The 25,137-nt window shown below is 37.3% G+C and overlaps 1 protein-coding gene across 2 annotated transcripts in view; it reads left to right on the top strand.

Moving 5' to 3' along the window:
- Window positions 1-4,730: 4,730 nt before the first annotated feature.
- The window catches only part of TNKS2 (tankyrase 2), a 56,918-nt gene continuing 36,511 nt past the window's right edge, over window positions 4,731-25,137 (top strand). For both annotated transcript variants that reach the window (XM_074373964.1, XM_074373963.1), the window contains exons 1-6: window positions 4,731-5,233; window positions 18,623-18,847; window positions 21,320-21,415; window positions 22,958-22,994; window positions 23,174-23,249; window positions 23,612-23,706. In XM_074373964.1, coding sequence (XP_074230065.1) covers window positions 5,035-5,233; window positions 18,623-18,847; window positions 21,320-21,415; window positions 22,958-22,994; window positions 23,174-23,249; window positions 23,612-23,706 — 728 coding nt within the window. In that variant the 5' untranslated portion in view covers window positions 4,731-5,034. The remainder of the gene's footprint in view (window positions 5,234-18,622; window positions 18,848-21,319; window positions 21,416-22,957; window positions 22,995-23,173; window positions 23,250-23,611; window positions 23,707-25,137) is intronic.

The following is a 25,137-nucleotide window of genomic DNA, read 5'->3' as shown; positions in this document are numbered from 1 at the left end:
TCATATTTCTAGCACCGTTCTGTTAGTGATGGTATGTGTATGGTCTAAGACAATAGAAACTTTCTCTACAGTTAACATCTTTCTGGACCCTCACCACAACTGCACTTAACTTCTATTTCCACCAACTATCTCTTCAAGGCAATCTAGGCCTTTTTCTATGAGGCACTTAAAAATTCTTTCAGCCTCTACCCACTACCCAATTCCAACATCACTTCCATATTTTTAGGTATTTGTTACAGCAGCACCCCACTTTCTAGTACCATAATCTATTATTAATTTCCTAGGACTGCTATAACAAAGTACCACAAACTGGGTTTCCTGTAACAAAAAAAAAAAAATTTATTCTCTCACAATTCTGGAGGCTAGAAGCCTGAAATCAAGGTGTTAGCAGGGCTGTGCTATCTCTGAAGACTCTAGGGAAAGATCTTTCTTGCCTTTCTAGCTTCTGGTGGTTGCCTGCAATCTCTGGCATTCCTTGGCTTGTATATCCATCATTCCGATCTGTGCCTCCATCCTCACATGGTCACATTCTGAGATTCTGGGTGGATACGAATTTGGGGGCAAAGGGGAACAACAATATTCAGCCTGGTATAGTCTTCTTCTACACCTTCTTATTTCTGTTTTAACTCATATCCAAGTCTAAGCTGTTCACTTCCCTTTTAATGAAGGGAAGAATAAAGATTGGCAAGGGAAAATATCTTGCTTACGATTAAGAAAATTACTGTCGGATTCAATCCCACAGTTGCTTTAGTTATACGTATAAAACAACTCTGGAGTTATTTTGTGTGTGTGTATTTGTTTTGAGTATTTTTATATTTGAGTATATTGAGTATATTTAAGCACCAGTTGGTTCTTCATCACCTTTTTAGATTCTGTTAGCTTATCTTCTATTTAGGAGTTTTACATCTATGTTCATGATTGAAAACGACCTGTAATTTTCCTTTCTTGTCCTTATTTGCTTTGGTATCAAGGTTAAAATAGCTTCATTAAATGAGTTAGGGAGTGTTTCCTCTTTTTGTATTCTTTGGAAAAAGTTTGAATAATATTGGAATTATCTATTCTATGAAAGTTTGATAGAATGTGCCAAAACAACTCTCTGGATTCCATGTTTACTTTGTGGGAAAGTTTTAAATTATTGATTGGTTTGACATTAGAAAATCCATAAACATAATTGATTACACGAACAGCTTAAAGAAGAAAAATGCGTCTCAATAGATGTAAGAAAAAAGCATTTGATAAAGTTCAACATCTAATTATGATTTTTTTAAAAAAACTCAACAAATAAGGAAGCATTTCATAAAAATTCAACATCTATTCATGATAACAATTCTTAGCAAAGTGCAAAGAGAAGGAAACTCTTTTACCTGAAAAAAGTCTAACCACCAAAACACTAACAAAAATAGCATTTTTAAAAACATCATTCTTAATAGTAAAAGGTTAAATGTCCTTTAAAAAACAGAATAAGACAAGCATATCCAGTATCAATACTTTTATTCCACATTACATTAGAGGTCTTAGCCGACTCAGTAAGACCTAAGGCCTAAGATGGGAAAAGGAGAAACTTTTTTCACGCACTCACATTCACAGATAATAAGACCATCTAGAAAACCTCCACAACAAATTATTATTATACAGTTTGGCACAGTTCAGTAGTGTTAAATATATTCATATTATGCAACAGATCTCCAGAACTTTTTTTATCTTGCAAAACTGTACCTCTAATACTCATTCAACAACTCATTTCTTCTTTTCCCCAGTCCCTGGTAAACACCACGCTACTCTCCTCTCCACTTCTGTCTACACTGGATACCTCATTTTATGGGCTGAATTGTGGGGGGGCGCCCAAAATTCATATGCTGCAGCCTTAGAGTACCTCTAAATGTGATTGTATCTGGAGATAAGGAAATTAAGGTTAAAAGAGGTCATATGGATGGGCCCTAACCCAATCTGACTCATGTCTTTTTATAAAAAGAGGAAATTTGGACACATAGACACCAGGGATTCACATGAACAGAGGAAAGGCAATGTGAGGATACAGTGAGAAAATGGCTTTCTGCAAGTCAAGGAGAGAGGCCTCAGAAGAAATCAAATCTGCCACCACCTTGACCTTGGACTTCTAGCCTCAAAAACTGCTGAAAATAAATTTCTGTGGTTTAAGCTACCCACTCTGCAGTATTGTATTATGGCAGCCCTAACAAACTAATACACCTTATATAAGTGGAAACATATAGTATTTGTCTTCTTGTGACTAGCTTATTTCACTTAGCACCATGTCCTCAAAGTTCATCCATGTTGTTGTATAGGACAGGTTTCCTTTTTTAAGGCTGAAAAATGTTTTATTGTATGTATACACCACATTTTGTTTATCCATTCATCTGTTCATGAACATTTGGGTTGCTTCCACCTCTGGGCTATTGTGAATAATGCTGCTATGAACATGAGTGTACAAATATCTCAAGACCCTGCTTTCAATTCTTTTGTACATATGCCCAAAAGTGGAATTACTGGATCATACGGCAGTTCTATTTTAAATTTTTTCAGTAAATGCCATAGTTTTCCTCAGCAGTTGTACCATTTTTCAGTCCCACCAGAAATGCACAAGGGTTCCAAGTTTGCCACAAACTTACCAACACTTCTTATTTTCTCATTTTTTTTAATAGTAGTCATCCTTATGAGTGTGAAGTAATATCTCATAGTGGTTTTGATTTGTATTTCTTTAACGAGAAATTTAGAAATTTGGTATTTTTGAAAATGTAGACTAAGGCCTCTTTGAGATACTATTCACACCCACTGTATTGGAAAAAAATGATTAGACAATACCAAGGGTTGATGAGGGCAGAGATTTTAAAAACTCCTGCACTCTGCTGATGTGCATGTATATTATAAACAATCTCTCTGAAAAATGATTTGGCTTTACCTTGTAAAGTGGAACGTTCATTCCCTATGATTGAGTGACTCCACTGGGTAGTCCACTCCTGCAGTGATTTTTAAACCTTGTGTCACCACTCATTTGTGAGTTCTGTAATCCATTAACTGAGAGTCATAGTTCTAAACACTGGAGAAGTGAATATTGTTTCATTATTTTGTGAAACCTTTGTTTTATATATATATATAAACACACACATACATACGTGTGTGTGTGTGTGTGTGTGTGTGTGTGTGTTTACTGTTGAAGACACCAAGTGCATTTCTTACACGAGGTGCATATATATTCTTGTAAGTAGTGGTCAAAAAGTTTCAGTGCCTCTCATTTTAAATACTTGCACATGTGCACCAGAAGAATGCATAAGAATGTTCATAGCACTATTGTTTATAACAAAAAAACTGGAAACAAACCAAAGGCCAGTTGAATTGTAAATCTGTGGTATACTCACACAAGGCAACTTTATAAAACAATGAAAATGAATGCATGAGTCTTACAAACATCCCAAGTGAAAAAAGAGCTCAGACATATTTTTATAAAGCTCAAAAACAAAACTGAACAATATGTTGTTGAGGAATGGAATACACACATGGGAAAGGATTAATAAATACAAATCAGTAAACAAGGAATAAAATTGGAAAATATATTTGTCAAGAGGATAAAATATGAAAGAAAAATGATAGATGCAATAGTATTGGTCTTTTTCTAGTTCTTGGGTGCATTCATGGATATCCATTTATTAATATACAACATAATTCAAACCTATACTTAATGTATTATTATGTACATGTATAATTACATAATTTGCATGTTTATTAAAATACTCTCCAAAGTGTACAACCTGTATCTTTTAGCACAACAGTGAGTAGACATTCCGAACAAAAACTGAATTTGCTGAAAAACAGGTTAAGACTGGGGTGGTGGGGAGGAGGGGGTGCGGAGTGGGGGATGGGAAGCTTGTCTACACGCCAAAGGTCAACACGTATAATTTTATGTAAGCATACCTTTCTTTTGAACAGTTTCTTAAGACCAGGGTATAGAGTAGGGAATGATCAATAACAGCTGCATTACTACCTTAAGCGATAATTAATTATGTGCTTTTCTTGCTGTAACGGTAAGTAAAAAATCCTCAACTCATTAAACTTTGTCAGCAATGTGTATACCCAGTATGTCCACACTTCAGCTAAGTCAGCATAATACTGATTTATGATGGGCCCTTCAGTTAGTCCTGAGTTAACACCCACGGAATGAGTAATTAATCTGAGCCATGTCTCTCAATTACTTGGAATTGGAACAAACTTTCATCACTTTCCTAATTGTCTTTAAATGGTCTTGGGGCGGCTCATCCAACCTTCCCATCAAGCAACTCATTCATTTCCAAAAAGTGGCTCACAAGAAACAACAAAACAGCAGCTGTGGGGTAAGGGAAGAGACAGTGGGGAGAAAAAGAAAAAAAAAAATCCCCGAAGAGAAAGGGATTGTGGAAGTTGAAAAAATGGGTAAATTCCACATAAGAAGTTCAAAAAAATATGCAAGATAGGGGGAAAACTTCCAAGGGTTCTTTTCAGTTTAACAGCAATAAGGAAATTCAGATCAGGAAATCCACTCTTTACAAATGACAATGAGCAAACTCTTTTCGACCTCAGGGAATCCCACCACAAAGATGGCGGTGGAATAAAGCCCCTTCTCCTCCCGCGGCCAGAGGCGCTCGCCTCACATTTCCCACAAGCCCCTCCGCGCTGCGCTCGCCGAAACCGGCCCCGCCAGTCTATGACCACTGCGCATGCGCGGCTGGACGTCACGGGCGCTCCCAGGGCTCGGCGGAGCTGGCAGGAGCGGCCTTGCCAGCTTCCGCCGCCGCGTCGCTTCAGATCTCGAACGGCGGGTTTGCGGCGCCTCTGCCGCCGCGGGGCAGTTGGGGGTCGCGGGGCCGAGCGAGGGGCGCGCGGCGGCGCGGCCATGGGACTGCGCCGAGCCTGGTGACAGCGGGAAGCCGTGCGGCCCGGGCCCTGAGCGCGTCTCCTCCGGGGGGCCTCGCCCTCCTGCTCGCGGGGCCGGGGCTCCTGCTGCCGTTGCTGGCGCTGCTGCTGGCGGCGGCGGCGGCCAGGATCATGTCGGGCCGCCGCTGCGCGGGCGGGGGCGCGGCCTGCGCGGGCGCGGCGGCTGAGGCCGTGGAGCCGGCGGCCCGCGAGCTGTTCGAGGCGTGCCGCAACGGGGACGTGGAGCGAGTCAAGAGGCTGGTGACACCCGAGAAGGTGAACAGCCGCGACACGGCGGGCAGGAAGTCCACCCCGCTCCACTTCGCCGCAGGTAACCCGGGGCCAGCGCCTCCTCGCCTCGTCCCAGACCCCACCTGCGCACCCGGGCTCGCAGGCCCGAAACCAGGCACAGTAGCCCCCAGCCCCCGGCCTTCCCCGCTAGGACTCCGGTCCCAGCCATCTCGAGGTCGTCGACTGGGGACTGGGGAGATTGGGGGTAGGGGACTAGCGGGCGAGCGTGCCACACTCACTGGAAGTTTTTTTTTTTCTTCTTTGTTTTGTATCAACAATACCTGTACCAACTTCCGGTCTTACTACCTTAAAAGGCCTCTACACACAAGAAAGAGTAGGGGACGTAGTAGACCTTGTGATTTTTAAAGGCCATTATCTCCGCAATCTATCTTTCTTGCGCTTTTCTCTGTAACTCGTATCAATCCTTTGGGTTAAAGTCTTTTGTAAAATGCAAGGATGTAATTTAGGAGGAGGAGTTTAGCTGACCACTGACACGTTAACGTTAACAGGTTTATCAGGGTAGTTAGTCATTAGAAAGTTTCTGGAGAGTCTAGAACAGTAACTAGCCTAGTTGGAGAGAACTGATATCTGACTTAGACTGGATGCAGGCAGGTAGTCTCTGCCAGGCACACACTAGTGGGGTGGAAAGTAGTAAAATGAGGAAAAATGGTGCAGGTACTCAAGCTTGGATCTGTTAAATTGGGACTAACCTCGCCGCATTCTGAGATTCGGATCGTTTGAATTACTTTCTTTTAATATTTACTAGATTCACTTTATGATATAAGCGTATTAGATTTAATTGAATTTAAAAACTAGAGATGAGACACAGGTTATTTCTATAAAGCATTTGTACATTTTACTTCGATGAAAGATAGTGACTGACGGTCGCTATCCTCAAGTGAGCCATGCGCGATTGAAAGTGGGAGTAGATTTCTTGTATTTCCGATAATCCTGATTTTCTCATTTCGTGTATTACTGATCGTTTAAAATAATTTTTCGCAAAAGCAGCTTTTTAACTATATTTAAAGTAAACAAGATCCTACCTTATAGCACAGGGAACTGTATTTAATGTCTTGTAATAACCCTGTGATGAAAAATAATAGGAAAAGGAATATATGTGTGTATCTGAACCACCATGCTGTACACCGGAATCTAATACAACAGGGTAAAGCGACTACACTTCAGCTTAAGAAATATATATTATCTACGGAAAAAGAAAAAAAAAAAAGCAGTGTTTTAAAGCATTCTGGGTTTTTGGAGTAGGAATGATGAGCAGAGAAGGAGCATAAGAAAAATTTCCTTGTTCACAGACATTGGTTTTACACTTTGTACCAACGGGAGATTTTTTTTTTTTTTTTAACCTGTACCTGTTTTGAAATGTGACCACTACTGGGAGATACGCTTTCTTGATAAATTACAAATTTCACTGGGGAGGCTTTTAAGCAAGAAGCTTTGGGACCTTTGGTGGAAGAACTAGAAACAGCTTGTGGGCAGCAGAAGGGGAAGGGAGAAAAATACTAAAGTCAAATCTCCCGGTTACTCTTCTTGCTGAAAATTTTTTTCATCAATGCTGCCTTTCCTCAGCTAATTTGGATTGTTCTGTATGTCCATGTAGTCAATATTTAAACAACTGATTTGGCAAACTGTCATAACTAAATGATACATAATCCAAGGGGTAGTGTTACTTAGATTCTGTTCACTTGATCTGTGGGGTAAAAATAAAAGAAAGATCTTAGTTGCTACCTTTCAAGAATTTGTTGTATTAATGAGTTCATATCTGAAAATAGTAATATTTACAGATTTAAGGTTATAGATTAGCTTCTTATTGTTCCTCCCAACCATCCCATCCTCAGTTCTGTCCCAACATTTCAAAGTACTTTTTACATAGATTTCACTTGATTTGTTCAGATGGAAATGGAAAACTTACTTTAGGAACTACCCCTCACAGTTTACCCAAACTATCAGGTACAGGTTATAAGATTAAGAATTTAAAGTATAAAAAGAAGTAATAAAATAAAAATTACTAATAGTCTACATTAAACCGGAGCTTTAAAGCCCTATATTTAAGCCCAGATATATAAGAAACTTTTTTTTAAATTTGCTTTGTAAATTCAACCTAAATTATTAATTAGATTGAGAGAATCTGTTTTTAATTTTTAAATAAATACATCCAACTGCATTTTCTCTTAATGTGTGAATACATTTTATAAACTCTTTGTTGGTGGTAAGTTATCAGTCATGTTGATGTGCATATAAGCATGTCATTGGAAGCTCAGTGGAGGTGGTGGGATTCTGTGACTGCCTGTCCGAGCAGTTTCTTGTGTTTGTACCTTGTAAGCTATGGGAGAAAAATCTTTTTTTTCCCCTTTAACCAGTTAAAGTTTGGAGGTTTTTATTGGTGGGGGATAGACATGGTTTTGCCTTTTTGTTTTGACTTCGAAGGAACAGGAGGAATGGGAGGTCTGTGCAGACCAAGGAAAATTAATCAGAATATAACAGTTTAGAAAAAACTTGGTCTGTCTTTTTATCTAAAATATTTAGTTCAATTAAAAGAATAATCTCTTGCCAGCCCTCATAATCAACATAAACAGGAGCTTTTTTCATATTAGGTGCTTTTTGTTTTGAACTAGATTACACTTCTTAGATAAGTATGCTTCTAAGAAGTCACTTCTTATGAGAAAAATTTTTTCCTCTTCAATCCCCCTGCCACCAACTCCTTACTTACCCTCCCCACCACACACAGGATCTGAATGTTTTTTTTGTGACACATCACAAAACTTGTAGAGGCAAGTTGGTGGTAAGGAGGCTGCAGCCCTAATTTTGCTAAAAGCAGTAGCATCTGAAATTCTTGACAGTATAATCCCCTAGAAAACAGCAGATTTCAGTAGAAGAGATTGTTTCTCTGAATTTATTTCTGAAAGATGAAGAGGGTCAGGAACTTTGGGAGAGTCATCTTATCATCCAGTATAGTCAAAGAAAGACAGAAATAGCATTCTCTAGAATCTTAGAACTCAGGGGACAGACGTGGGGAGAGTAGAATTCCCTGGCTTGAGAATCTTAAATACTCTTTGGAGTATGCAGAGAGATATCATTCAGTAGAAAAGTATGTAAAATAATTTACTAGGTTCAAGGAATTCAGGTATAGAGATGGTGGGTGTGTGTATGTAGTTGGAGAATGACAAGTTGAAAAGGCTTGCATTGTTAGTTCTAGCTAAAAAGGTAATGCTTGTTTTGTATTTGTAGTATGTTACTGTCCTATATTTGTGGTATGCTACTCAGCCATGTACATTGGCCTGTCAGACTTAACTTTGATTATTATATTCAACTGTGTGAATTGCATATAAGAGGGCTTTTTTTTTTTTTTTTGAAAGAAGGAAGTGGAATTAGAGCATCTGGAATTTATTATACAAGCAACTGATATCAAAACTAGAGTTATTTATTCTAGAGATGAACGAAAACCAAGGTCAATCAATGTTGTTGTCTTCATATATGTTGAAGATAGTCAAGTAGAAAAGTAAGTATGACTAGGTGGCTGTGGCAGTCAAAACTAGGGCCAGTAGGTGAAAGATTACAAGGAGTCAGACTGCCTTTAACAATCTACTCAACTGAGGGCTTGGCTGGAAGTCTCCAAACAGTGGCTGGATTGGCACCTCTCAGAGATAGTGTGAAAGGACTTCTGTATAGGGTAGGCAGTTGGACCAATAGGTCAGAATCTGAGTTATGTAAGAAAGTGGAATGATTCCTTTAATTTGAGGGTTTGACAATTCAGCTACCAGAGATTTAGTTTTTGTGATTGCCATTGATAACTTGTACCAAAATGGTGCTGTTTGAAGACCTTCAATACTGTTTCCAAAGCATTTCCTTCTTTTGGCTGTAGGCCAACATCATAAGTTTGAGAGATGCACAAAATGTAACCATATTTCTTATGTAGGAATAAAATTATGAACTGTTGTGTCCAGGATTGGTTTTTGCTGTGGGGGAGAATTAAATTCTGCAAGAGTAGAAAACCCCACTATCAAATAAAAACAGTCTATTTACGATTTCAGATTTTTTTTTAGTTTATTTATCAGATCTCCCAGTATGTTATCAAGACTTGAGCTATACCTTTTTCCTCAGGTCTTGCTGGATTTAGAAGTAGGCAGTTGATTTCAGTAACAACGAGTTTGGAGTACTTGTTTCAGTACTTCCACATTTAGATTGTCAGAATTTCATCTCCCCAGAGGCCATGGCATCGTTTTCCAAGTTTCTCCTAGTCTGACTAGACTGTTTGTCCCAAACTGAGCTAGGCAAAACTTCCTATGTATTCCTCATGCTCAAGAAATATATGCAGGAAGTATTTTTTCTCGTTCTTAGTAAACTAAAGTTAATAGTAAAAGAGAAGTTTAAAATGACGTCCCTTACGTAAATCTGACAAAAGTCCTGATGGTGTAAGTCAAGCTAAAGGCTTCTTGATTATACATTCTCGTCCACTAGACGACAGGAGCCTTCTCTGTTTCATGGCATTTATTGACGTTTTCTGTTTTTGAACGTTTCCTTCTGACAATGCCCTGTGTGACACCAGCCTGCCTTTAGATTGGTAAGACATCACTCTCTTTTCATATTGGACCAGCTGCGTCATCAATGGCCCATTCCACCTTTGGACTGTAAAAAAGGGGAGGTAGTGGTTCCTAAGAGTGTAAGTCGATTTCTCTATAGTGACTTCCAGTGCTTCACAGCTTTTTGGAAGCCTTTCAGATGAAAGCATGTTTCCCTGTATAGCAGCAAAACATGTTACTGTTAACAATAGTCATGGTTGGCAGGACAGTTCCTGGGGCTGCTGAAACGAATGGCATCTCAAAGATAATGAAACTTGACAAGAGAAATAGAATAGACTGCTTTTCTTAGTGGCCAGAAATCATTAATTCCATTTTTTCTGTCGGTCATTTGCTTACTGTTCCAACAAAGTATTAGACATGCACTACACAGATGTTTATCATTTCCTCCTACATGCCAGATAATGGCCTTGGCCAGTTAACAGAAATGAACAGAACCCAATAACTGCCTTTAAGTAACACAGTTTATTGATCCGCAAATTTACTTTCCAGATAAACCTGTCTTGTTTTGTTGTCAGGGCTTTATAGTAGATTCAAACTCAATGTACGATTTCATCAGAATTTTTATATTTGAAGATGACTGCTGTTCCATAATTAGAAAATCAACCACAATGTATCCTGAGCAGCCATGACTTCTAACTGTAGCCTTCTGATTCCTTTGTAAAGAGATCCTCAGTATATGGAGATTGGCATTGACTCTAAAGATATGCCTATTCATGTTGTACCTGGCCAGTGAGAGCATGATCAGAATGTACCTTGCAAAGCTATTTTTTCTTCAAGAAATGAGTACTTAACAAAAGTGCTTTGAAACTCGAGACTGTAAGAATGTGGATTTCATCAGGAATTAGCCCTCAAAGTTTGGGAAGCCACTTAAATTTAAAGGTTTTACCAAACTTCCAACAGTATATTTTAAAATTTGAAAAAGCTATCTACTGACCCCCTGTAAATAATGTCCTTTCATGTCGAGAAATGGCTTCAAACATTGAAAATCTCAAACTGTCTACTCTTTCAGGATGACTTCTACACACATATTATAGTCCTTACAATGTGGCTTGAAAACATGCTGATTTCTGTCACTCTAGACTGGTTTCAGACATCTTAAAGGCTAGGGAGGCATTTGCTACAGTTATTGAAGTAGAAGTTATCTGTGTCTTGGACTGTTGGTAACTATGTAGATAAAATCACCTTAACCTGTCTACCCATATCTCCTCCTTAGCTAAAATTTCAGTTTCAGTGTTTAGTCATACACATCGGTATTGGTTCTGTCTCTCTTTAACTCTGGTTTGAGGCAACCCTCTTCTTTTTTTTTGAATGGAAGTATAGTCAGTTACAGTGTGTTGATTTCTGATGTACAGTGTAATGTTTCAGTCATAGATACACATAGGTATATTCCTTTTCCTATTCTTATTCATTATAGGTTACTACAAGATATTGAACATAGTTCCCTGTGCTATACAGAAGAAACTTGTTTATTTATTTTATATAGTAGTAGTTAATATTTGCAAATCTCGAACTCCCAGTGTATCCCTTCCCACCCCCTTTCCCCACTGGTAACTGTAATTTTTTTTTTTATGTCTATGAGTTTGTTTCTGTTTTGAAGATAAGTTCATTAGTGTCTTCTTTCTTTTTCTAGATTCCACATATGAGTGATATCATATAGTATTTTTCTTTCCTTTTCTGGCTTACTTCACTTAGAATGACAAGCTCCAGGTCCATCCATGTTGCTGCAAATGGCATTATTTTATTTTATTTTATTTTATGGCTGAGTAGCATTCCATTGTATAAATATACCGCAACTTTTTTATTGATTTATAATCATTTTACAATGTTGTATCCAATTTCAGTGTAGAGCACAATTTTTCAGTTATACATGAACGTATATATAATTCATTGCCACACTTTTTTCTCTGAGCTACCATTAAGATCTTGTATATATTTTCCTGGGTTATACAGTATAATCTTGTTTATCTGTTCTACATTTTGAAATCCCAGTCTGTCCCTTCCCACCCCCCGCCCCCTTGGCAACCACAAGTTTGTATTCTATGTCTATGAGTCTGTTTCTGTTTTGTATTTATGTTTTGTTTGGTTTTTTTTTTTTTTTTTTTTTTTTTTTAGATTCCACATATGAGCGATCTCATACGGTATTTTTCTTTCTCTTTCTGGCTTACTTCACTTAGAATGACATTCTCCAGGAACATCCATGTTGCTGCAAATGGCATTATGTTGTCAGTTTTTATGGCTGAATAGTATTCCATTGTATAAATATACCACATCTTCTTTATCCAGTCATCTGTTGATGGACATTTAGGCTGTTTCCCTGTCTTGGCTATTGTAAATAGTGCTGCTATGAACATTAGGGTGCAGGTGTCATTTTGAAGCAGGATTCCTGGGTCATAGGTTAAGTCTATTCCTGGTCTTTTGAGGAATCTCCATACTGTTTTCCACAGTGGCTGTACCAAACTGCATTCCCACCAGCAGCATAGGAGGGTTCCCTTTTCTCCACAGCCTCTCCAGCATTTGTCATTTGTGGCCTTTTGAATGATGGCCATTCTGACTGGTGTGAGATGATACTTCATTGTAGTTTTGATTTGTTTTCTCTGATAATTAGCGGTACTGAGCATTTTTTTCATGTATTGGCCATTTGTATGTCTGCATTGAAGAATTGCTTGTTTAGATCTTCCCATTCTTGGATTGGCTCTTTTTTTTTTTTTATTATTATTAAGTTGTATGAGCTGTTTATATATTCTGGAAATTAAGCCTTTGTCAGTCACATCATTTGCAAATATTTTCTCTCATTCCTAATGTTGTCCTTTTGTTTTGCTTATGGTTTCCTTTGCTGTGCAAAATGAAGCAACCTTCTTCTGTTCCCAATGATATTTTTACAAAAGGCTACACTTGACCTTTCTTCAGACTTGACCTTTCTTCAGGTCACCAATCCTTTGGAACAGTTATCTTATTAATTGACTCCATCTCTTGTAACAACTAGAGATAGTGCCCACCTCACACTCCGTTTTTTGGAAGTTACTCTGTGAGTTGCCACTTTGATTTCTTCAGATGTGTTGATTACCACTGAAGAAATAGTGATCCTTCTCTAAGTGCTTGGTTACATTAAGTAACTTTCCAAAGGAAGAGATATCTTTACTAATTTTTCTTATTTTGATTCCTTTTTTCTTACTCTCCAACTTAAGAAGTTTCTTCTAAAAGTGTTTCTTCCGAATGGATGCTAAGTGGGTGGGATAGCAGAACCACTGATTGGGGCAGCTGTGAGTGGCTTACATGAGGAGGACAGTGTGTTCAACAGTGCCCAGGCTGTGATAAGGAAGATTCAGGTCAGAGCATAGTGGCAGCAAATTTGGCCTTTTCCTCTGTGAAATTTTCTATTTGGCTTCTACAGTGCCATAGTTTCTAAGTTTTAATTGTCAGTCTCCTTTTCTCATGCTGTGATATATTAATTCAGCAAATAACAACATTGCTATGTGCCATGCAGTGTGAAGGACCCTGGGGAAGTAATGATGAGCTAAGATAGACATGGCTCCTGCCCTTTGTGGACTTGAAGAGCCTAGGAGATAAGTACAAAACAGTAATTACAAATTTTAATAAGTGCCAGAAGATATTGTTGTGAACAATGAACAAAAGTTTCTGAGTCGTCGTTGTCATCCTCCTCCTCCTCCAGATCTTGCATTCTAGTGGAGGAGAGGGGAAAACCAACTGAATTGGATGTATGGTTGTGCAGAATGGACTGCTTTAGATAGGATGATCAGGGATGGCCTCCCTAAGGTGGAGACATTTAGATTAGACAGTAAGTAGAAGTGAGGGATGCAGAGAGCAAGGGAGGAACAGTCCAAGCTAATGGGCAGCATGTACCACTGAATGCTGAAGGTTGGCATATTCGATGAACTGAAAGCAAGCTGGATCATAGTTCAGAAAGGGGAGAGTGGTATGTAATGAAGTTCTATAACTTAGGGAAGTAGGTAACTGCCAGTTCATGCAGCAGGCCTTGTAGGCCACAGTAGAGTGACTGGATTTTATTCTAAGAGCATCAGTGGGAAGCCAATGAATTATTTTGAACAGGGGTATGCTATGATGATTGTTTTTAAAGACCACTGGGGACAGAGGTAGAAATGAGAGGCCCAGTTGGAGATTTTTGCAATAGTTCAGGCTGGAGGCAGTGGTGGTTGGGTTGGGGCAGTGTCGGTGGAAGTGAAGAGAAGTTAGGGAACATGTTGAATCTGAGATGCCTTTTAAAGATCCAGGTAGAGATATGTCCAGTAAACAGTCTGGAATTCAGGTGAAAAGTCTAGCCTGGAGATTTAAATTTGAGGGTTGTGTATATCTAGGTGGTACTTAAAGCCATAGGAGTAGATGACATCATCCAAGAGGGGAAAATGGGTAGAGAACCAAGTCTTGAGGAATCCCAGCATTTAAAAATTGGGTGGAGTAACCAAGAAGCTCCCAGGGAGATAGAACATGTCCAAAATTTGAATTCTTCATCTTCTGCCACAAACCTATTTTGTCTGTAGCCTTCCTAATCTGAGTTGATGCAAACTTCACCCCTCCGTTTCTCAGCCCAGAAACCTTGGAGTCACCCATGACTCCTCTCTTGCCCCCAGCCTCTGTTACCTCCTCACCCTTACCCTCACTCTGCATCCAATCTATGAGCAAACTGTGCTAGCTTTACCTTCAGAGTACCCAGAATCTGCCACTTATTATTCTGACAATTGCCATTACATTATGGTCCAAACCACCATAGTCTGATTTACTTCTAATCTAAACCCCCTTAAATCTAGTCTCAGCACAACAATTAGAGGGTATTTTTCAAATATAAGTCATATCATTTAATTTACCTGCTTAAAACCCTGCAGTGACTCTCCATTTTCCTCACAGTAAAAAAGCCATGGTTCTTACAGTGGTCTTCAAGTCTCTCTACCTGGCTGGCTGGCTGTCATTACTTCTAATCTCATTTGCCTCTATGCTACCCCTTCCTCAGTCAGCTCCAGTCACTCTGCCCTTCCTACTGTTGCTCAGTAAGGTTAGCTCTCTTTCTTTGAAATCTTTAATCAAATGTCACAATCTCAACTTTATGACCCCCTCCCCCTACATACACCCTGATCACTCCTTATTCTGCTCTTTTTCTAGTTACTTTCTAATATACTTGTTTTATGCATTTATTTTTTATCTCCCTCACCTCCATAGAATAGAAACTCCTCAAAGGCAGAGATTTCATCTGTTTTTTTCACTGGTATGTCCCAGAAAAATGTTCATTACATAGTTGATATTCCCTGATCGTTTGTTAAATGAATAGATACGGAAAACCAGGAATGTCTGATGTCATGGAAACTCTGGGGAGGATGTTTCAAGGAGGAGGGAGTAGTCATTAAATATCGCTGAGAGGTCTAGTCAGATGAGGACATACATGTTCTTTGGGCTTGGAGACATGGAGATTGTTACTGGCCTTGATGAAAGCAGTTGTAAAGAAGAACCCAAACTATATTTGGGAGAAATGTAAATGGAAGATAAAGAATTGGTGACAGTCCTTAATGGTTTGAAAATGCAGGGAAGCAGAGAAATGGAAATGTGAATAAAATAATAATAAAATGGAAGATACAAAACATATTACATACTGTTAGGAATGATCTGGTGGAAAGGGAGAGATTGATGTGGGTGAGGAGCGAATGAAGACCTTGAAAAGGTAAGAAAGGACCACAGTGCAAGGTGAGAACACATAGATCTTAGATAAAAGTACACTTCTTTCAACAAAACAGGTAGAAAATTAGTACTCCCTACTCCAACTTCATTTATTTTTGTGCATAGCTTCAAACACCATCTTTATGGTCATGACTCCAAAATGTCAGTCTCTAGCTCAGACTAATTTCCTTAGTTCAAGATGCCCAGAACCTTCTACTTTCTGGGTATTTGTTTTTCAAACTCAGCATTTCCAAAAGCAAATTACCTTATCTCACAAAACCTCTTTTTTTACCTTGTATCTTAGGTATCTGATAATCATCTCCATTCCTTCTCTCCTTTACCCAAATTAAAGAAGTCACCAGATGCTGTCAGTTTTCTCTTCTCTCTTTAGTTACTCCTGTCAACATTGTATGCAGTAGCAAAAGATTAGAAACAACTACTAACTACTCATGAGAAAAAAACTGTTAAGTTTTGATACTTGAAATCCATAAAATAGATGCTGATAATAGTTTATTTCTAGATTTTTTTTAAAGGAAGGTACAGAATAGGAGATACAGATATAGATATAGGTAGATATACATATGTAGGTATAGATATAGATAGGTATTTGTTTGTCCTGTAGTGACCATTGATGTAGCAGTATTTTTCAGACTGTTTCTAAGAGATGCCTCTGGAATATAGGGATAATTTCCTTTGGATCTTTGTGAAGGAGAACTAGGATTCAACCTGAATAGTATTATTTTAAATTGAATTCAGTTAATTTGCAACTCTGTGAGAGCCAGCTGTGTAATAGGCATTGGATATTTTGCAGCAAACAAGACACATATTGGTATTTTATGTAAGATTTTATTAGGAAATGCTAACTCAAAAAGATTTACACACCCCTATGTTCATTGCAGCATTATTTACAATAGCCAAGCCAAGGAAAAAACCTAAGTGACTATCCAGGGATGAATGGATAAAGAAAATGTGGCATATATACACAGTGGAATATAATTCGGCCGTAAAAAAAGAATGAAATCTTGCCATTTGCAACAGCATAGATGGACTTTAAGGGCATTATGCTATGTGATTTAAGTCAGACAGAAATAGACCAACTATGATTTCACTTACATGTGGAATCCTTGGCCGGGGGGGTGTGGAGATTAGGTTTATTTATTGGAGGATGTACTGGGGATTGAACCCAGGACCCTGTGCATGCTAAGTGTGCGTTCTACCGCTTGAGCTATATCCTTCTCCATACATGTGGAATCTTAAAACAGAAAACTCAAACTCATAGATACAGGGAACAGATTGGTGTTTGCCAGAGGTGCAGGGATGGGTGAAATGGGTAAAGGTGGTCAAAAGATATAAATTTCCTTTAGATAGAATTCCTTCCTATAAAATAAATAAGTCCTTGGGATGTAGTGTACAACATGGTGACTATAGTTAATAATAATATTGCATTATATATTTGAAAGTTGCTAAGAGAGTAGATCTTAATGTTAACTAGATTTATTGTGGTGTTCATTTTGCAGTATATACAAATATTAAATCATTACGTTGTACACCTAGAATTAATACAACCATATACATAAGTTATATCAATTTTTTTAAAAGACCAAAAAATATTTCATGAAAATCTGTTGCCTGAAAGTAGCTTGGAAAACACTAGTCTAAAACAAACAAACAAAATTAGTCTACAAGACGCAGTCTAGACACCACCTTAGGGGGGACATCTCAGGTTCTTCATCATCTGGCTTCGGGTATTCTGTGTGCCCTGGCTATTATGAATGACTTGCTCTGTACATTTTCTTTCTTCCGCTTGGAGTGCAGTGCTCTTTCCTTGCTTAGCTTTTTCCCATCCTTTACCTCTTCTCTCCTCTCCTCATTCTCCTAATGATCCATTAATTTTTCTGTAAGTCTTCAGCTCCAATATCATCACTAGAGTCTCCTCTGGGGTTGTCCTTCCTATTCTCTGCTTTCCCCCAATGTAGGTGTTCCCTTCTTTGAGCTGTAGTAGCACTTTATATATACCTCTATAATGAGTTAGTGTGTATTGAAATTACTGGTTCTTACTGTTTCTCCACATCTTAAATTGTAAGCTCTCTAAGAATAGAGAGAATCAAAGATACCCACTTCTGTGACATAGTGCTTAGCAATATTGAAACAAAACAAACTAATAAAGAATCCAGTTAATCTCTTCAGTCATCTGCTGACTCTTACCTTAGCTGCAGCTAGGCCAGCCCCAGACATAGACCTTGGAAAGATTGTATGTCATTGCTTTTTCAGCTTCACTCTGGTCTTCTTAGAAGGACTACATTCAAGATTGGTAGTTTTAAGAATATTCTGATAAATTTTTGGGTGAATGAGAAGGTCTTTTCTCTCTCTCCCAACATACACAAATACTTCCCCATCTGCTTTATCATGTCCTTTTCTTTTCACAATTAACTCTAAAAAGATTTTAGGTGCTATTATGTGGGAATGGTAAGAGATTGAAACTCATTGGTACTAAATCCATAAACCAGTGTAAATGAGTTGTCAGCCTTTTTTTGTTTTGTTTTTTATGGGGGCCATTACAGCAGAACTGTGGGACATGGGTTTCTAAAGGAGGCCTCCTACCTAGAAAGAAGTTGCTTGTGTTGTACAAGTGGCAAAGTAGGGGTTCCTGTGAAAACAGCTGATTTCACACTTTTGCCTAGTATCACCTCTGTCTTCACTCCATCGACAGATACAAACTGTTGTTGCTATCCCAGAGTCCGCCAGTTTAGTAGAAACATTTTATGAGATAGATGTGGGAAAGGGATTCTACCAAGTTGGTTCGATACATGTATTTTAAATACCTGATAATGTATGCACACTAAGTATGCAGAATGCTGCATTTGCAATTAGAAATGCTGTTGTAGAGTGGGAAACTTCTGAACTTTGGGTTTTCAGTCACTTTTAACCTTTCTCTGAAGTTAGTAGTATGACCTAAGGTATTGGAGAGACCCTTTGGCTTTCTCATAAAGATTAGTTAGCAATGTATTTCACCTTATCAGTGAATTCCTGAATTGTTGAATCTATTACTATTTTCCATCTAAAAGTATTTTAGCATGGCTTCTACTTTACTGATTCTATTTTAATTTATTTTCTTTGGAGAACTTAAATGTGAATAATTTGTTTTCTTCTAGGTTTTGGGCGGAAAGATGTGGTTGAATATTTGCTTCAGAATGGTGCAAATGTCCAGGCACGTGATGATGGGGGCCTTATTCCTCTTCATAATGCATGCTCTTTTGGTCATGCTGAAGTAGTCAATCTCCTTTTGCGACATGGTGCAGACCCAAATGCTCGTGATAATTGGAATTACACTCCTCTCCATGAAGCTGCAATTAAAGGAAAGATTGATGTTTGCATCGGTAAGACTGTTTACATTCCAGAATTTTTTTAAAGTAGTTTGTAACTATTCTGAATCTAGATTGAATTTATTTGTTAATGTGATCAAATTCTGCCAGGCTAAATTTAAATCTTTAAGAACACTTCATGATTTAATCCAACCACTGTTTACTGAATGTTATTTTGTAGGTGGTACTGGGCTTAAATTTTTTAGAGACCAGAGTAGTACAAAATTCCTCTTCTCTAGAAATGTGAATTCTCTTGGGAATAATACACACAAAGAACCAGAGGGAGGCGTGGTGGAAGTGAACAGAGAGTATTAGAGGACAGTGAGTGCAGTGACCAGGCTGGAGTTGAGTCACTCCTTCCTGAGTCTTCCCAGAAAGTCTTGGGGAGACAGGTTGAAAAGGTAGGTAGGGACTTCCTTATAAGGAGTTTCAGACTCCAGGTTAAGGAGCTTGATATTGTTATGTAGAATGTGGAATCATTCAAGATTTTAAGGAGGGTACTGTGTGCTGAGAGTAGTATATTTTAGAAAGAGTGATGTGGTAGAGGGCTGAATAGAAAGGATGGCATTAGGGAGGCTGGCTAGGAAGCTGTAGAATAAGGCACATGAGAAATGAAGCAGGCATGCAACTAGAATGGTTATAGAATAGAAATGGCAGAATAAAGAAGCATTTGAAGAAAAAAATATCAATCATTTAGAATACTTTAAATTAACGAATGAAATAGGATTTGCCTGACAGGCTGATCACTGACAGAAAATTATATGTGAGAAGGCTGCTTATTTGAGAATTTTCAGTAATGGGGTATTGACTTTTCTGAGTCTAACAGAGTTAGGGATTTTGGACTCTGCTACCTTACCTCTATTTCCTGATGTAAAACGGGGGCAGTTGAAATCTTTAAGACAGATAGAAAGCCAATTCTGTGCACTAGGGAAAGTCCAAGGGCTCTATGCTAGATTTAAATTGTTCTTTCTTTCCCCCAAAACCCCAAATCACTTTATGCCAAAGTGACCAGTTTAGTTGAAATTAGGCAATTTATAAAAATAAGAAAAGGATTACCTAGTAACCTCTGCCCAATTCTTTCTTGTGTGTTATCTTAAATTGCTACTGCCTCTGCTCAGAATCCTTTTCTGGTACCTCAATTTCAGACATACAAATAATTAATGTAGAGTTTTCCAAATACAGTTAAAGATCTGCACTGTCCAGAATGGTAGTTGAGGATGTGTAATGTGGCTAGTTGAGATATACTGTAAGGGAAAAATACATAGATTTCAAAGACAGTACAAAAAAAAAAAAAAAAGGAGTGCAGAATACCTCAATTTTATATTGATTACAATATAAATGTAAATATTGAAATAAAAATATTTTGAGTATTTTGGTTTAAATAAGATTTGTTAAAATTAATTTAACGTCTTTATAATGTGGCTGCTAGAAAATTTTAAACTACATATGTAGCTCACATTTATGACTCATGTTTTATTTCTCTTGGATATCATTGTTACAGATAGTAGAGTAGAGTGAACCTTAACCCTATTAAAGAACAGGAGCTGGGCTTCCCTTTTTGCATGTATTTATTTGCCTGTCTTTCCCCAGCTCCTTATTTATAGTGTGCTGGAATAGCTTTATGTAACATATAACAGTATGTACAGAGTAGAGCATAAGTCTTCTCTTTTTATGTGCTTTGAGATATAATGTAGCGGTTTTTTTTTTTTTTAACATTTTTCTATTGAGCTATAGTCATTTTACAATGTTGTGTCAAATTCTAGTGTAGAGCACAATTTTTCAGTTATACATGAACATACATATATTCATTGTCACATTTTTTTTCACTGTGAGCTTCCATAAGATCTTGTATATATTTCCCTGTGCTATATAGTATAATTTTGTTTATCTACTCTGCATATGTCTGTCAGTATCTACAAATTTTGAAATCCCAGTCTGTCCTTTCCCACCCCCCACCCTAATGTAGCAGTTTTGATTTGGGGTTTGTTAACCCTGCAGAGAATTTTTTTTTTCTGTTTTTCTTTTTCTTTTTTTCTTTTAAGAATTTACCTGTGGTGTTTTTTACTTTTTATTTTTTAAATCCCAGATCTCTATTACTAGACTATTCATACCTTTAGAAATTTCATTTCTGTTATAACAGAATAATCTTTCTAGCATAGGCAATGTTCATTTGGAACGAGAAAACAGAAAACAAGCTTTCAAGCAAACTTGTCTTTTAGTTCCTTGTACACTCTATCCATCCTTAGTTACTTGCAAAGCAAAATCTGACGTTGCGCTTAGGGGATATTTATTTAATGGTCTAATACAGTAAATAATGGAATATTTTATATATTTGTATCTTTAAAATATAACATTTACCATACTGTCAGGATATGAAAAGTTTTTAAATAACTTTGAGACTTCTGGACCAGAATTTTTGTGAAAGTGATTTACTAAAATCAAATTGTCACAATTACTATTTTGAAAGGTAGTGTTGCTCTTTTTCAGTGCTCTTACAGCATGGAGCTGAGCCAACTATCCGAAATACAGATGGAAGGACAGCACTGGATTTAGCAGACCCGTCTGCCAAAGCAGTGCTGACTGGTAAGTCTGCACACTGTTGAGTATTCCGGGAAGAATATAAAGGATGAGCCTGCTAAGTAGATAGTCAGCTTCCTGCAGTTCATGACCTCAGCTAGATTTTTTAAATAGTGTCAGTTCAGTTGCTATTCTTTTCTGTGTCTGGACAGTTAACATTTGATTCTTGTCTAAGAAAGGTGACTTTTTTTTTTTTATTAGTATTTAAATTTGTGATTCCTGCCTTATTAGGGGCAGGGATGGTAGATAATTGTGTGTTATAACCATTCTGTTGCTTTTCTAAACAGAAGAGTCTGGGCAGATCAGTTTCAGTACCATGAGGAATGCTAGTTACTGTGCTCTGGTGGAACTAATTCATGCCCTTGGAACCTATTAAGATTAGAAGACTGTGGTCTCTAGGTTTAGGTTGATTTTAGACGTCAAGCTTTTTTGACTGCTAGTATCTGCTTCACATGTTTTCTCCCTTATCAGAGGGTTTCTTCATAAGCAGCTCTCTGCTGTATTATTTTCTGGATTCTTACCTATTGCATGATCACCATTAGAATCATGTCTGATAGTCAAGAGCCTGAGTCACGAGCCTGAAGAGCTCTGCTGTGAGCTTTTGTGCTTGGACTTTGTGATATTTCTTCTGATATTACTGAGAAAATGTAAATTAGTTCCCTGCATGGTTTCTAGCAAAGTGATCTATTATTGTAACTGAAAGTTCAGTGTTCTTTTCCTCCTTCACTATTCCATGGTCTTCCCTACTTCTATCTTTTAGAAAAGTCTTGGGGCTTAAAAGAAGCTTTGCACAATAATCAGTACACAATTTGTTTTGTGGACACCAGTTAAGATTTTGTTTAAGCAGATCAATAAACACTGTTTATTATGTTAGTTTAAATTGTATTCATTTTAAAGTTTTTGCTTGTATTGCAAGTAAAAACTATAGGCGTAAAGAGTTTATATTTAGTCCTATATTTATTTGTATGTATTTAAAGTAGCATTATAATAAAACAATTTTAGCATTAAAAAATCTTCTCGATTCATAAAAATGTTAATGATTATGTTCAATTTGTGATTCTGTAGAATATCCTTTATAATTTCTGTAATATTGGTGTATTTGACTTTATTTGTTTTAATTTTGAATGAAGTAGGTGCATTTTCTGTATTAAACAAATAACACTGGTTTTAGGAAATTTGAGGAGGAAAAAGAAAAAAGGTGACCTATAACCTACCGCTTAAGACAAACTGTTAAAATTTTGGTGTACTTCTTTCTTGGCTTTCTTTTTTCTGTGCATATTATTTTCATATAGTTGTGGTCATATTTCATTATATGACATTGAATCATTCCTTTTCACTTTCATAACAAAGATATTTCTTGTTCTACATGAAAATATTTTTAAACTGCACAATATTCTGTTGATTAACCATTTTCCATTTATTGGAAATTTATTTCCAAATTTTTTCTGTTTTAAATATAGTTCAGTGAGCAACTTTATGTATAAAACTGACATTACTTTTGTAAATAAATTTTCTTGATTTCTGCTATTTTTTTCCCTTAATTCACAGGTGAATATAAGAAAGATGAACTCTTGGAAAGTGCCAGGTGTGTAAATATGTACTGTTGTTATAAATATGTACCATAAATACTTCACCTTTAATTTTAACTTTTTAACAATAAGCAAACTCTAAAAGAGAATGAATTTTTTTTTAATGGTCACATAACGTCTCCAGGTAGGATCTGACAAAGAATACAAATTGCTAATACATTTTTTTGTGTGCTAGGAGTGGCAACGAGGAGAAAATGATGGCTCTGCTTACACCATTAAATGTCAACTGCCATGCAAGTGACGGCAGAAAGGTACTTCCTTTTGCAACTAAGTTTGTGTGCGTCTCCTCATAACATGAAATTGTGTTTGTCTTTTTACTTAAAAGAAGATATCAACATTCTCATCAGATGTTTTAAGCAATAATTTGGATTAATTCTTAACCTTAGTAAAACTTTGTTAATAATAAGCATTTAGTTTGCTTCCTATTTGCAATAGTGAGCTTCTAAACAAACTTTTATACTATCCCTCTGGTATATATGTTAGATTTTGTAAAACTCAGTCATTACTATTATTTAGACAATGAAGATATAAAGTTTTCTCTGGATTTTTACCTTTTCGTGCAATTTTGAAGCTATTGTTTGCATTTCATTAATTTGTCTCATTAATATTTCAGTCAACACCATTGCATTTGGCAGCAGGATACAACAGAGTGAAGATTGTACAACTGTTGTTGCAACATGGAGCTGATGTCCATGCTAAAGATAAAGGGTAAATAAGCATTTGAACAAAAATGAGGATTTCTTAAGTGTTACTGTGCTTATGATAATCTCTGTAATCTTGTAAAAATCATATTTTTTACTAAATATTGTAAACATTTTTATCGAGCTTTTAGAATATGCAGGTTCCTCTGAGAGCACAGGAAATTATAAAACCTTAAAGTCACCATCCATAGGGCTTACACTACACTTTAGAAGGCATGAAAAGATACCTAACGATATAAGTTCTCTACTAAGTGTGAGGTGGTAAATAGAAAGGCATAGTACTACAGGATTTGTTAGGAGCAGATACTCAATGCTCAGGCTAGTGGTTGGGAGATCCTTTGGGAAGGTGATATTTGCCCTGGACTCAGTTCAGGAAAGCAGAGAATTTAAGAAACATCACTCTGTGCAGGAGAACTGGTGTGAGAGAAGGTGCTACAGCAGACATTACAGCATATCAAAGACACAATGACTAGACCAGCTTGGCTAAAGCAGTGATTCACATAGGGGAGAAATAAAGGTTAGAGTTAGGAAAACAGGTAAGAACCAACTTTTAAAGGACTTGGCATTCTAGCCTAAGGAATGCAAACTTGATTCTGTGAGCCACATTAGCCATTGAAGGATCTTAAGCAAAGAGAATCATTCTTCAAAAAAAAGTTTTAGGAAATGCATTCTGGCAGCAATGTGTCAGGTAGCTTGAAGAAGACTAGAGGGAAAAGCAGTGAGGAGAGTGAGCATTTATGGGTTCAAGCATAGTAAATTTTATAATAGTAGTGGCAGAGGAAATGAAAAGAAGATGCAGATGTGAGAGATACTACAGTGTAAGAATGGATAAGATTTGTTGAATATTTAGATATGATGAGATAGAAAAGAATAAAGAGATGACTACATTTCAGACTCTGAAGATGAATAAGTGAAACCCCGTGATACACATTCAGAAATCTAAGAGGAGAAATCTGTTTTGTGGGGAGAACATTGAGTTCACTTTTAGAAGTCTTGGTTTTATTAGCTGATGATGGGAATTCAGGTGGAGGTAGCTAGTAGATAGTTGGGAATGAAATTGGTGCTCAGGAAGTAAGAAATTGTATAATCAAAACAGTGAGGAAAGCCATAAACCTTTAAAGAGGGAGCTGATAGAACCAAAGACTAAGCCATGGATGGCCATCACTCAGCAGAGGCCATTGTGATGTCTTTGGTAATTAGTGAGTGATTCCCAAGGAGGAACACCTTGGGTCAGGATTTCAAGATTCCTCTGTACCTTCCTGTATAGAAAGTTCTTCCTCCATTGCTGTCATGAAGGAATTGGGATTTATATGAAGGAATATAGCAATTTATCTTACAGAATCTCAAAAAAAAAAAAATGTTTCAAACAAGAGCCAGTTTTGGAGCTCTGAGTTTGGAAAAATGTGCAGAAGTAAGTCAGAAGGGAGGGAAAATCTTT

The sequence above is a fragment of the Camelus bactrianus genome, chromosome 11 (genome assembly GCF_048773025.1).
Source record: "Camelus bactrianus isolate YW-2024 breed Bactrian camel chromosome 11, ASM4877302v1, whole genome shotgun sequence".
NCBI lineage: Eukaryota > Metazoa > Chordata > Mammalia > Artiodactyla > Camelidae > Camelus > Camelus bactrianus.
The sequence above is the reverse complement of the archived record's forward strand: the minus strand, read 5'-3'. Positions and strand labels throughout refer to the sequence as shown.